This window comes from Pseudorasbora parva, chromosome 1 (genome assembly GCF_024679245.1).
Source record: "Pseudorasbora parva isolate DD20220531a chromosome 1, ASM2467924v1, whole genome shotgun sequence".
Taxonomy (NCBI): Eukaryota; Metazoa; Chordata; class Actinopteri; order Cypriniformes; family Gobionidae; genus Pseudorasbora; species Pseudorasbora parva.
In genome coordinates this window covers 45,387,213-45,400,190 of record NC_090172.1, presented here as the reverse complement: position 1 = coordinate 45,400,190, position 12,978 = coordinate 45,387,213, and the positions used below count along the sequence as shown (strand labels likewise).

The 12,978-nt window shown below is 39.2% G+C and overlaps 1 protein-coding gene across 3 annotated transcripts in view; it reads left to right on the top strand.

Moving 5' to 3' along the window:
- Nucleotides 1-12,978, top strand: part of tub (TUB bipartite transcription factor) — a 124,408-nt gene that overhangs the window by 61,175 nt on the left and 50,255 nt on the right. Inside the window, exon 1 of one of the 3 annotated variants that reach the window (XM_067442832.1) lies at nt 8,167-8,738. The exons of the other annotated variants lie outside the window; for them this stretch is intronic. Within the exon in view, the coding sequence (XP_067298933.1) occupies nt 8,701-8,738 (38 nt within the window). The 5' untranslated portion in view covers nt 8,167-8,700. Of the gene's footprint in view, nt 1-8,166; nt 8,739-12,978 lie in introns of those variants that run through there. 3 annotated transcript variants of the gene reach the window in all.

Genomic DNA, 12,978 nt, shown 5'->3' with positions numbered 1-12,978 from the left:
CACATCATTACTGCAATGTGGAAGGTTCTGATTGGCTCAGAGAATAGAGAATATGCACAGTCATGGTAAATATCCGCTCATGTCAGTTAATCTGATGCACGTTTCCATAGAAGTGTCACTTGTTGATGCTTTCACCCTGGAATTAGGCCCGTAGTGACCTTCTAGATCTGGAGCAGGCGCCACCATGCCCAGAACAACAAGTCCAACCATCTCTTAGGGTGCCCATTGTACACCAACCAGTCTCAACAGGGACACACAATAGTACAGGCAATATTCATCTTGACTTTTTAGTGTTTCAGTAAAAGGAAATATAAAAGGAATAAAATATAATAAATTAAATGAAAGACAAATCCATATTTCATATCTGGAAGCTAAGTGAGCAAACCCTGTTACTGCCCTCCTGACTTGTTAGGGGTGTGTGATACCTCAAAAATAAATAAATATTGATAAATAAATAAATATTTAAATAATAAGGTAAATATTGATTCAAGTTTTGATTATGAAGTTATTTAGGATATAAATATATACAGGTATATTGAAGTGGCAATGGATTTCAGAATCGCCCTTTCAGTCATTTGTCAAGGCTATTCATTTTGTAAAAATATATATATTTATATTTTTTAAAAACTTAAGTAAGATGTTTTTGCATGCTTGTATTTCAGAGTACATCACAGTCACTGCGTAGTCTACATTGTGACTAACGTAAAACATGCAATATCGTTTACGAAAATGATCATCACTGGTTTGTCATCACTGGTTGTGGTTTTGTCTGAGGGAAGTAAGAGTGTTCGTGCTTGCGGTTGCCAGATTTCAGTAATTAAATTTCCCCATTCAGAGCTTTTCTGTTAAAAGAACACGTATGCTGGTGTTTTACCTAAACATGTACAATGTAGCAACCATATGCACACAAGCTCTCTTTTGCACGCAGATTATCTGAAAACACCAAATAAACAAGTAAGCTGCATTTTATCAGTCTCCATTTGAGATGTTTTGCTTGGTTTCATTCAGTCGGTCTGTCAGGACGGTCAGGACTCACGAGACGCTTTACTGAACAGCTGGGATCTGTGAGCTGCTGAAATAAGCCAATCAGAGCAGAGCTCAACATTAATATTCATGACCCTTCCAAATAAGGCAAAAACAGCATTACATCCTATTTTAATATAATTTGGATTTATACTTAACTAAAGAAAAATGTCAAACAAAGCTGCACAACTGAGCTTTTATACTGTTAAAATTATAGTTTATAATTATAACATTCGTGTTAGTATTATTATTACACTAAAACGTCTCTAAACTCTACTGTACAACAGTGATATATATTTCTCAAGTTAAACCGAACATTTATTTTGATGGGTTGCCATGTAATGCTTTGAGTTTCTGTTTGTTATGACATGACGGTACACTGTAAAAAAATATTTAGAAAAAGTTACCTGGTTGCCTTAACACTTTGAGTTTATTGAAATTAAAATTTTAAGTTAAAGGGGGGGTGAAATGCTGTTTCATGCATACTGATCTTTTTACACTGTTAAAGACTTGGAATCCCATACTAAACATAGACAAAGTTTCAAAAGTTAAGGTGGACGTTTGATGGGAGTATTTCTTTGTCAAAAATACTACTTCCGGTTAGTCATAAGTTTCGGCAAGTTTTTTGAGATCATGCGTCCCCATTGACGTTAGTGGGGGCGGAATTTCCTTGTATGGGCCTTACGGACAATTCTACCGGAAGCGCGTGAGAGAGAGAGAGGGAGAGAGAGAGAGGGAGAGAGCGAAAGCAACAGCCTACGAAACGCTGGCTTGTAGGATGCTGGACAGGTGACAATTACACATAGCACATAACAATGTCACCAAAAAAGTGGGTTTTTGGTTGCCAGACCAAGACAGTCCTGCACAGATTCGCCAAAAACCCCGCGTTGAGGCAACAGTGGATGTAATTTGCTTTTCCGGATCAGCAACTGAGTTGCGCGAATGTTTATATCTGTTCGCTGCATTTCGGTGCCGACTGTTTCATAAACAAGGCCCAGCTCGACGCCGAATTTTCCCAATCGCCTAATGCTGAAGGATGGAGCAGTCCCAACGTTAGAAGGGTGAGTGAGACTGCTTCAAATGTATGTGTTTTTTTTAGTCCGCTTACTAACGTCTACACAAACCACGCGTAAACACACAAACACGTGCACAACTGCACTTCCCACATGTACACCTTCAAAGACAAAAATACGACGATATAATTCAAGTATAAATATGTAAATAACACAAGCCGCTAAGCATATTATATAGTTAGTGTAACGTTATAACTTGTAACTTACCACATACAGACGTCCTGCTCTAGTCGTTTTTGCTGCTGCTCCTGTTCAACTGCAGCCTCTGGGTCTGATTCCGGATCATAGATGTATGGCTGTATCTGATTAAAAGCCATATTTTTATTTTGAATAAAGTTTTTTTCCCGCTGTTAGGGATGACGCAGCTCGACTCAACACACAGCGCGCTGCTGCACACGTCATTATTTAGCTCCGCTCACACGACACGCCCCCACCCGCTCGGCTTTTTTCGGAAAGACTCGGAACAGCGCATCTTTCTTATATAATTATTAAAAAAATAAAGACTTTTCGGAGATATGCAGGATGAAATGCTACTCTATAGGTACTCAAGATTGACATGACACTGACTGAAACTGAGTGTTTCACCCCCCCTTTAATACAATGACAATTTTTTGAGATTCGACAACCTTTTTTTAAAATATTACTAAAAGATTTTGTAAGCATATTGGTTAATTGTGTGTTTTTTATTTCTGATGATGCAGTGAAACATGCCAAATAGGGCTATTTTCATGATTTATCGGCGATCGAGGCGCGAAAGCTTCAGTATCTGAGAGGGATACTGCAGGCTTGGTGTGTTATAAGCAGAGTGTATATGCGTTGTTGTGTTCACCTATAGGCACATATTACTTACACACCCTTTAAATAATGCAAAATACTGCGCTATTGACTTAAGACCAGGTTTTTGTTGGTCAATGGTGCAATTATTTTCAGTTGCCTCTAAATAGCAACATGCCAGCAATGCGACTGAACACACCTTGTTTTCAGACCAGCATGCCCATTGGCGAACAGATTGGTGCAAGTGCATTTGTTATTTAAACAACGTGGCACTGGACGTGAAAATTATAACTGTGTCGGGCTGAAACTAGCCAAAAACACTGGCGTATGATTAGCCCTAATACATGAACATGTTTTCTTGCAACTTTCTTAACCTGAGCTGTAATGTAAAAGTTAGCAGATGGGGAAATACAAGTCCACACAGTTTAAGAGCCTTGGTATAACATATCAGGTACTTGTTAAAATGTTTAATTGCAAAATGTTTGTTTCAGCAAAATACAAAAAGTGACTTTTGAATATTTGTCAATGCAGAAAGAAGCTTTTTGTTGCCAGACTATGTAGTTATCAGCCGAAGCTAACGCAACTATGCTAAATAACTGACATTATGAACATGAACCTGTCGTCTAGATTAGAGTGTGAGATAATTGGAAATACTGAAGTTCTTTCTGTCCTTTTTATGGGTTTTGTATTTTTTATTGCTTACACCTCTTGTGTCTGTCTCTTTTATCATGAGTAATCTGTGAATGAGATCTAAATGTCACCCTATAGATGAGTCTGTTCAGGCATGAGCTGTTATTTCCATCTGGGGAAATCGATGCAGACCATCAGCCAACATTTCTCGTACTTCCTCTTTGCCATTCCACATCTCGCCACTCTTCACCACATAAAGATTTACTCCTCCGTTTGGAATAAAGACTCCTCTGTTTCCATAGACCCTCCTCAACAAACTGCCCAGCTGCCCATTTGGGATTTCCAGCCACTGCTAATGCAATCTCAATTAGATGTCAGTAAATATTTATCCTCACAATTATGGCCCCGATGACAACAGGTCTGTATTCTCATTGAGAACCCCTGCCGTCTGACTGTTTTTTAATGAAGAGGTCATCAGATTGTTTTAGATTTGAACTGATGGGCTTGAAATGGCTTGTGCTTCTGTGATCCAGTTTCAGCTTAAATCTCTAAGCCATTGCCATAAAACAAGGGGCTAGAAAGCCTTGAAGAGTATCATGGAGGTTTAGTTTTACTTTGTATTGATTTCTTGTGATTTAATTAAAATTAAATTAAAAATGTAATTAAAAATGAAATCCTTAGTATTGGTTTAAGATAGTGTGCAGAAGCAGGAATATATAATGTAATCAAAGGGGATGTCAGGATGTGCCGTCAGATTTGCTGCCTGCAAAATCACTTCACTAGCATCTAGATGAGTGATAAAGACTCTTCACCTCCCTATATATTCTGTCACATTCACATTCATATTCTGCACAGTTACCATTTTATTTCAAAACATTGGTCTGCAGATCCAAGAAGACCACAGAACCACATGACATTACCATTACCATACTATATTATATAATCAAAACTCAATATACTTTATTTTAAATTTTGAATGTAAAAAAGAGAGCAAAATCTTGAGTAAGAACCCTGAATGTATTTGGTAGCCAATGCTGTGAGGCCAGACTATGTGAAATGTGACATTTTTGTTATAATTAACTTGCCGTTTGACAGTCAAAATAGCATAAAAAGGCTTTTACTACAGACATACTCACTTGTCAGTGACAGTGTCATTTGATCAGAATAATAAAGAAAGATCTTACATGCACATACTCACCCACACACAAAGCGGTGTAGATTTATGTTCATTCATCAGCGACCGTTGGCACCTCGTGACCTGCATGGCTAATGCAGTCTCTGCATTATTAACAAAGCTCTTCATACTGTGGCTCTGCAGCTGCCCGCACGCCGGCCTTGGCAATGCTTGCTAGCCCCATGCTACACAGAGACCCCCACAGAGACCCCCTGTCATAGCTCTTCTCAGCACTAAAGCGCTACAGTGCATCAAAAAAGCCAATAACTACTTAGCATTTGTGCAAGTGTCACACTATATTGACTCTCTTAGGGGACTTGGCCAATCGAGTTAGCAGTGTGCGCATGCTGTTAGCTCAGCTTGATGATAGGCTACATAATTTTAGGCACTGTGGCCATAGGTTTTTACTAATGGATCTAATGGATCCCAGGCGACGAGCTCGGTATAGTGTGACTTCATACGGCTTGCAGTACCATCAAATATTTACCAGCCATGCTGCTTTTCCACCTGCTCTCCCTCTGCCGGAGCGTAGCGGAGTGCGTATGATCCAGCAACATCCCACTGTGTTTGCTGTTTTTGACCGCTGCTAGGGAGAATGTTGACCTCGGTTCCCCTGCAGAGACGGTTTACAGGTCTGACGAACAACTTTGGCCACCAAATATGTGACGTGATATCAGTTTCCAGTTGAGAGCAGGCCAAATGCTCTGCTGATCTTTAGCTTTAGTTCTTTTGTCTGAAAGCAAAATAGCAGTGACTTCCTTTCATATTATTCATATTCCTTTCATAGTGAAAATGGTGTCATGTGGCCCAAAATAATTGCACAGATATAAGTTCCTTTTTTTATTAGTTAAATGTTTGAAATTAGATATATTTGTATACCATCAGTGTTGATGGTCTCATATTGCGATATCAATACAAAGTTGCCTTAGGAAATGGATGTTTCTTAGTGAGGTTAGAGCTCCTTCTATGAGAAGTACATCGCATTAAAGAAATGGAAACCAATACCACAGATTGACTCTCTCACTGAGATATTGAATTTTAACATTGTGATCTACATAATATTGCGAGGAAGTTTCATAGAGCCAGGCCTAATTTGGCAACCTAATTTAGGCCTAATATTACACTGTTTGTTTTTTTCAGGGTTAATAATTCAACAGCCCATTCATAAAGAAAGTCACACTGTGGATTCATTCAGAAATTAAACACCACTTTGTGTTGCTCAGAGATGCACAGCAGTTATGCTCTGGCTTTATACGTAATATTTTCGTTGGCAAAATTAAGCAAAAGCAGACAATATTGTGTCTAAAATACACTCACCTAAAGCATTATTAGGAACACCATACTAATACTGTGTTTGACCCCCTTTCACTTTCAGAACTGCCTTAATTCTACGTGGCATTGATTCAACAAGGTACTGAAAGCATTCTTTAGAAATGTTGGCCCATATCGATAGGATGGCATCTTGCAGTTGATGGAGATTTGTGGGATGTACATCCAGGGCACGAAGCTCCCGTTCCACCACATCTCAAAGATGCTCTATTGGGTTGAGATCTGGTGACTGTGGGGGCCATTTTAGTACAGTGAACTCATTCTCATGTTCAAGAAACCAATTTGAAATGATTCAAGCTTTGTGACATGGTGCATTATCCTGCTGGAAGTAGCCATCAGGATGGGTACATGGTGGTCATAAAGGGATGGACATGGTCAGAAACAATGCTCAGGTAGGCCGTGGCAGTTAAACGATGCCCAATTGTCACTAAGGGGCCTAAAGTGGGCAAATAAAACATCCCCCACACCATTACACCACCACCCCAGACTGCACAGTGGTAACCAGGCATGATGGATCCATGTTCTCATTCTGTGTACACCAAATGCTGAATCTGAATGTCTCAACAGAAATCAAGACTCATCTGACCAGGCAACATTTTCCAGTCTTCAACTGTCCAATTTTGGTTAGCTTGTGCAAATTGTAGCCTCTTTTTCCTATTTGTAGTAGAGATGAGTGGTACCCGGTGGGGTCTTCTGCTGTTGTAGCCCATCTGCCTCAAGGTTCTGCATGGTTGCATTGCTCTTCTATCAGTCTGAATCAGTCGGCCCATTCTCCTCTGACCTCTAGCATCAACAAGGGATTTTTGCCCACAGGACTGCCGCATACTGGATGTTTTTCCCTTTTCACACCATTCTTTGTAAACCCTAGAAATGATGTGCGTGAAAATCCCAGTAACTGAGCAGATTGTGAAATACTCAGACCGGCCTGTCTTGCACCATCAAACATGCCACACTCAAAATTGCTTAAATCACCTTTCTTTCCCATTCTGCCATTCAGTTTGGAGTTCAGGAGATTGTTTTGACCAGGACCACACCCCTAAATGCATTGAAGCAACTGCCATGTGATTGGTTGATTAGATAATTGCATTGCAGATGTGACTTCTGCCCTTAATGGTAAGGGGCGTGGCATTTTCGGGCAACCTGTGCTTGGCACTTCAGCCAATAAAAATTGGGGCTGTCAAAATGAACGTGTTAATAACGTGTTAACGCAAATTCTTTTTAACTGCACTAATTTTATTAGTGCAGCGCACATTTTCTGTTTGTACTTATTTATACGTATGTACTTATTTTCAGTGGGTTTTCTGCCCTGCTTTAAATTGCATACAATTTAATCTAAACAAATTGTGATTTATGACTTTACATTTCATAAATCATACTATTTCCTCAAATAATCTGCTCCATTTTTACTTGTTTCCTTGTTGATTCTGGTTTAAATAAACAGCAAAATCAACACACACACACAAAGCACCAGTAGCATTTTATTGGTCAAGGAAGAGTGTGCGCTAAATCAACATGACTAAGTGTGACACTAAGATGAGGGAGTCCAGAGGAAAGATGAGAAAGCAGATACACAGTAAAACAGAATACACTTCAGGCTGCTTAAGGATGGTACAGACTGAGTAACACAAAAGCTCAGAGGAGTGCACTTGACACAAATACGGAAGGACAAATAATTTAAAACCATACAGGATGCTGAAGAAAATTGCTTTTCATTTAGATTAAAGGCACCACTCCATTATTTTAGCTTAAATTTACCATAAATATTGCAGAAGTCATGTAGCATTTTTGAATTCTGAATATCATTTTGACATTTTAGCATTAAAATGCAACATCCACAATAGTGATGAGTTCATATACCTTTGTTCCTTCCGGCAGCTAATGAAGGTGGTGTGATAATGCTGATATTAAAATATGTATATGAAGTCAGACCCTCATTTAGCTGAGTGAAGTACCAAAGGGACTAAAAAAGAGGAAAGCCAATAAACAAAGACAAAATGGTGTGCTGAGTTTGGATTCAGCATGTTAAATCAAAGACAATTACAACTGCGCTGCTCTGTCCCATGTTAATGAGCCAGGCGCTGAATGAAGGGATGAATAAATCATGGTTCAGAAAACACATTTGAGGCTCCCGCTTTTCAGAGCCCGTGTGTATATCTGTGTGTGTGCGCGAGTGCGATGGACCAGCGGAGCATCGTGACGAACATCAAAGCAGCTAGACAAAAGGGATTCACTCTTATATGTTCTCCCCTTCTTAGTGTGTGTGCTGTGTGTAAGGTTATAATGACAGTGGTCTGAAAGAGAGAGAGCAAACGCGAGAGGGAGAGAGGGGAGGGAAGTAGGCAGTCGGCACAAGGCGCAGTTGAGGAGAGCGAGAGCCACAGTATACAGAGCAGTGTATAAGACGATGACGAGAGACATGCGGTGAAGGTGAACGCAAGAGTATAAAACACGAGGGATTGTGAACAAACGTCACATGACGAGGGAACCAGATTCACAGCAAGGCAGCTGAGCCCGGCTCATGATGAAAAGGACCCGTTGCAGACTGCAGGCAGGGGTTGTGTGAATGGAAGAGACTCTAGATCTGTAGATAGCGGAGACAGAAGTGCATGGGATGGTTGGGCTGCTTGAGCTCTGTTGTTGGCATCGCTGCTGCTGTCCTACACCGCTTCGCTCGAAATCCGTTCAACGCGCTCAGATATGAGCTCCAAACACTCATCTGACTGGATCCCTTACAGGTACATCTGTTTGTCCGTTTATCCGCTTGCATGTGTGTTTGGTTGGAGAAGATAGATGCCTTTGATAGGGGACAGAGGATGATGAATGGATAATGCTGGCAGGGCTACAAAGGTGACAAAGGTGATTCTCTCGTCCTTGTCTGTTATCTCTCGTACTCTCATGCAGCGCTCAGGGATAGTATGTGAGTGTCCAGTTGTGTAGTTGCTGCTGTGGTTTTGTTTATATCAGCTGGTCTGGCATAATAGCTAGTACAGGACTTAATGATAAAGATGGACCAATGGCTACCAGAGCCAGTTGATGTAACTGCCACTGCTGCATTGTCACTACACCTTGCCTTATGACTGTGTTTATGTTGATCTTGTATATGTGTTTTTATGCTTTTTGAGAACTTAATTTTTTTTTTTTTTGACTAAGGTAGTGCTTTTTTAGATGGTTGGCATAGATGAGATTTTGTTGAGATTTGTAAGAATTTGAAGTTAGAACGGGTAATGTTTCAGTTATGTTTTGTACTACATTGTGGTTTATTTTCCCAAAAAGGTGTGAAGGTGTAAATATGGGTGCTGTATTTATTTGATCAAAAATACAGTAAAACAGTAGCCTGACAAGCCAGACCCACATCAAGATGTTTGGTCTGGAAACTCACCATTGACAGGGCTCAATCCGAGGGGCGGGATAAACGGTTGTCTTTCAAACTCCCTCTGCACGCGATAGAATAGCGCTACAAACAACCAGAGCAACGAAGGTGAAGCAGAGCTTGTTGATAGATTAAACATTAGCCGTATCCGGTCAGCAAAACCCCGAACACATCTTCCCTTCTTAAGAATGACTTCAGTGCCATTCCTTCCAGTGCCATTCCAAAAGCTTAACTCCCAAGTCTTCCAGAGTCGCGTTCAAAGCTGATTTGAAAGGCCACCGTTCGCCAGTTTCTGTGTTTACTAGAAGCACGCAAGCGCAACTTGGCCATCATTATGTTAAGCCCCGCCCACCGGCTCTATACACGATGTGATTGGCCCGTCAAGAGTTTGGCATTTACAGCTCAGAAGGGTATTGAGAATTGCTAGAAGACACTCGCGGGCAGATTAAATTTGCTGCCGCTAGGGTGCGTCTAGATTTCTAGGCTAGTAAAACAGTACTATTTTAAAAAAAAATTACAATCTAATAGGACTGTTTTCTATTTTAATATATTTTTAAATTAAATGCATCAACCATCACTCCAGTCTTCAGTGACATGTTCCTTCAGAAATCAGTCTAATATGATGATTTGGTGCGCTTCTTATTATCAGTATTAAAACAGTTGTGCTGCTTAATATGTATGTGAACTAAATTCTTTGAATTGAAAGTTTTAAAAAACAGCATTTATTTAACAGCACTGTAAATGTCTTTACTGTAATTTTTTATCTTTTGAATGCTTGCTGAATATTACTTTTAAACAGTATATTATAGTCTTTACTGTACTGTACTTTACTGTAGTCTTTACCCTAATATGGCAAATTTCTCATAATTTAAAATTCTTTGCATATATTTTGCTTTATATTTTTCCATCTGGTATGGTCAGTGATTATCACTGTATACAGTAACATAACCATGCTTTTGCTTTATGTTAGACTTGCTGCTGCCTCATTGTCATGGCTGCACTGCCTCCTCTGCTCTCTCATTGGCTCTTGGTTGCTATAAGTTACAAGCCTACTTTCCTCCACTCTTTCTTTGAAAGATTACATCAGGGAGCACTTGCCGCTTGTTGCAGGGAGCTAAAGGTACTGCTCAATCTCCCCTGGAGGGTCTAAGGCTGTCTCTATGGGAGTGTGTTTTGTTTGTGAAGATCTGCCCTCTCCCACACCCCAGTTTCCTGTGTGTGAGGTCTGTGATTGTGACCTGAATGGATTTGAGAAATCTAACAAGCTTTGGCACTGGAAGAGCTCAAGGAAACCGTAATGGAAATTCTTGTTTTAAGAGATGCATACATGAGTCATTTGTTTCATCTGAACCCGGAAAAAAAGAAAATCTCAAATGATACTGTAGCTCTCACTTATTTGTCGTAGTCATTAGTGGGATTAAAAGGAGTGTGATTTGAACCTTTTGAATATACTGTCATTTATTCACTCTTATGTCATTCCAAACTTGTAAGAATTCATTTCTGAGGAACACAGAACAAGATCCCATTGACGACACTGGACCACATGGCTTTCATTGGATTAACAAATAGAACATATCTTCTGTGTTCAGCAAAACAGCGAAAGTTAAACGGGTTTAGAGCGAAATAAGGATGTGCAAATAATGAAAATAATATAGCCCATTTAAGTCTCCTGAGGAAAAGACCCTGAAATCCCACATCAATGTCAACGTCTCAAAGCATTCTGTCTTTCTTTGCCAACAAATCTAAGTCTGCAATTTGTCAGTGATTTCACTATGAACATTTCTCATTAGATTCTAAAATCAATTTATTCTAGAGGATATCCACATTTGACTGTATTTTATCCATTTTAATTATAGAAACATAACTGACAACTCCATGAAATATCCTTTGCTATAGAGCAACCTGTGAGCATATAGGTGTTTTGATGGTTTCCTATAACACTGATGATCAATCTTTTGTTTTGTTTTTTTGTCTCATAAAATAATTAGGAATCGGGCAGAGATTAGCCTTGCGAAGTCAGGTCACCTTTAGCACTTTATTTCAAATGTATTATAGTGCTTTAATTATTTGTTTCAAAGCAGCTTAATAAACAGAAAAATAACAGAATCAGTAATGCAAGCTATCAAATATGAGACAAATGTAAAATTCTGCTGTATAGCAGCTCTGAAATGGCAATAGTGTCATTTTAATCAGTCTGAGTGTCTGTGTAGTCATATCGATAATATTACTGATTATATGTGTAATTCAATTACAAATTCAGTTTGTAATTGTGGTTTCAATTACGGATGCCACAATTATGTAATCATTCAAAGGTGCAATTTTAAAAATAAAAAGTCCACTTACATTATTGTGTGCTTAAGATGTTTTTTTTCTTTTTTTCTACAGGTTATGTTAAAGGGGTGATGAATTGAGAAATCAACTTTCCCTTGAGCTTTTGATATATAAAAGGTCATGGTAATATAAGAAGATCCTGTAAGTTTCAGAGCTGAAAACTTCGTTGTTAGTCAAAGAAAAGCTTTTATAGACACCAGGCTCAACAAATGGTCCTGTGATTCATACTTACGTCATTGCGCTTCAAAACACCACCTCTACAGTGCTTCTAATTCAGTAGCCTAGCACACCGACTAATGAAGGGCTTGTGCTAGCTGGTCAACAACAATAAACATGCCGAGAAAGATTAAGATATTGCGCTATTCCTGTTTGTGGAAGAACAGTCGTTGCATAAGTTTCCTTCGGATCCTAATATTAGGAATGTGTGGTTGAACTTTATTTTTAATGAAGTCCCAGCTGACGTGGGGAAGACAGTAGTGTTCACTGCAGAATTGTTTGTAAACAAATATCTGGTCAATGCTGGATTTGGATCCGACAGGAATGGTGCAACACACTTATGTGAGTAAAATGTGTGTTTATATGTAATAGTATTGCATTGTTATAGATTGTTTTGCTTATGTGTATGTGTCTAACAGAGCTTAACTTTAGCACGCTAGACTCAGACACGTATGGGCAAGGGCTTGCAAATCCCCGAAGGTCAATGAATCTCTTTATATTCCATTCTTGTTCTGCTATTCTCTCTCTCGAGTTAGCATCTGAAGGGCGGTGCGTTGCGGGCTATGTGTTATATAAAAATAATAGTCCAATCAATCGCTGGTCGATGACAAATAAATCATTTGCTGCGTCCCAATTCACCTACTTATATACTACATCCTAAAAGTATGTACTGTTTTTGTGAAGAAAAAGTATATAGTTTTGAGGGTCTAGCAGAAAAGTATGCAAGCTTCGGGACATACTACTTCTGTCGCTTAGTTACGTGCATCCCATCACCGTTTAACTGCCCTGTCAATCACAACGTGATCTCATGAAAATACGTGAGTATTTTTACGTTAAGTGTGATTCTACTACACGTACATTTACTAACGTTTTCACACACAATAAAACGTACAATACTGACTTATTAACAGTACTAAAATGTACAATATTGACGTATTGACAGCACAAAAATGTAAATTATCTACGTATCCAAGTGTGAACGTGTAAGTTACCAGCCACCAGCTCCCATAAATCGTGGCATTAATATTGTTTATTTTATATCCAATAGTCACATCAAT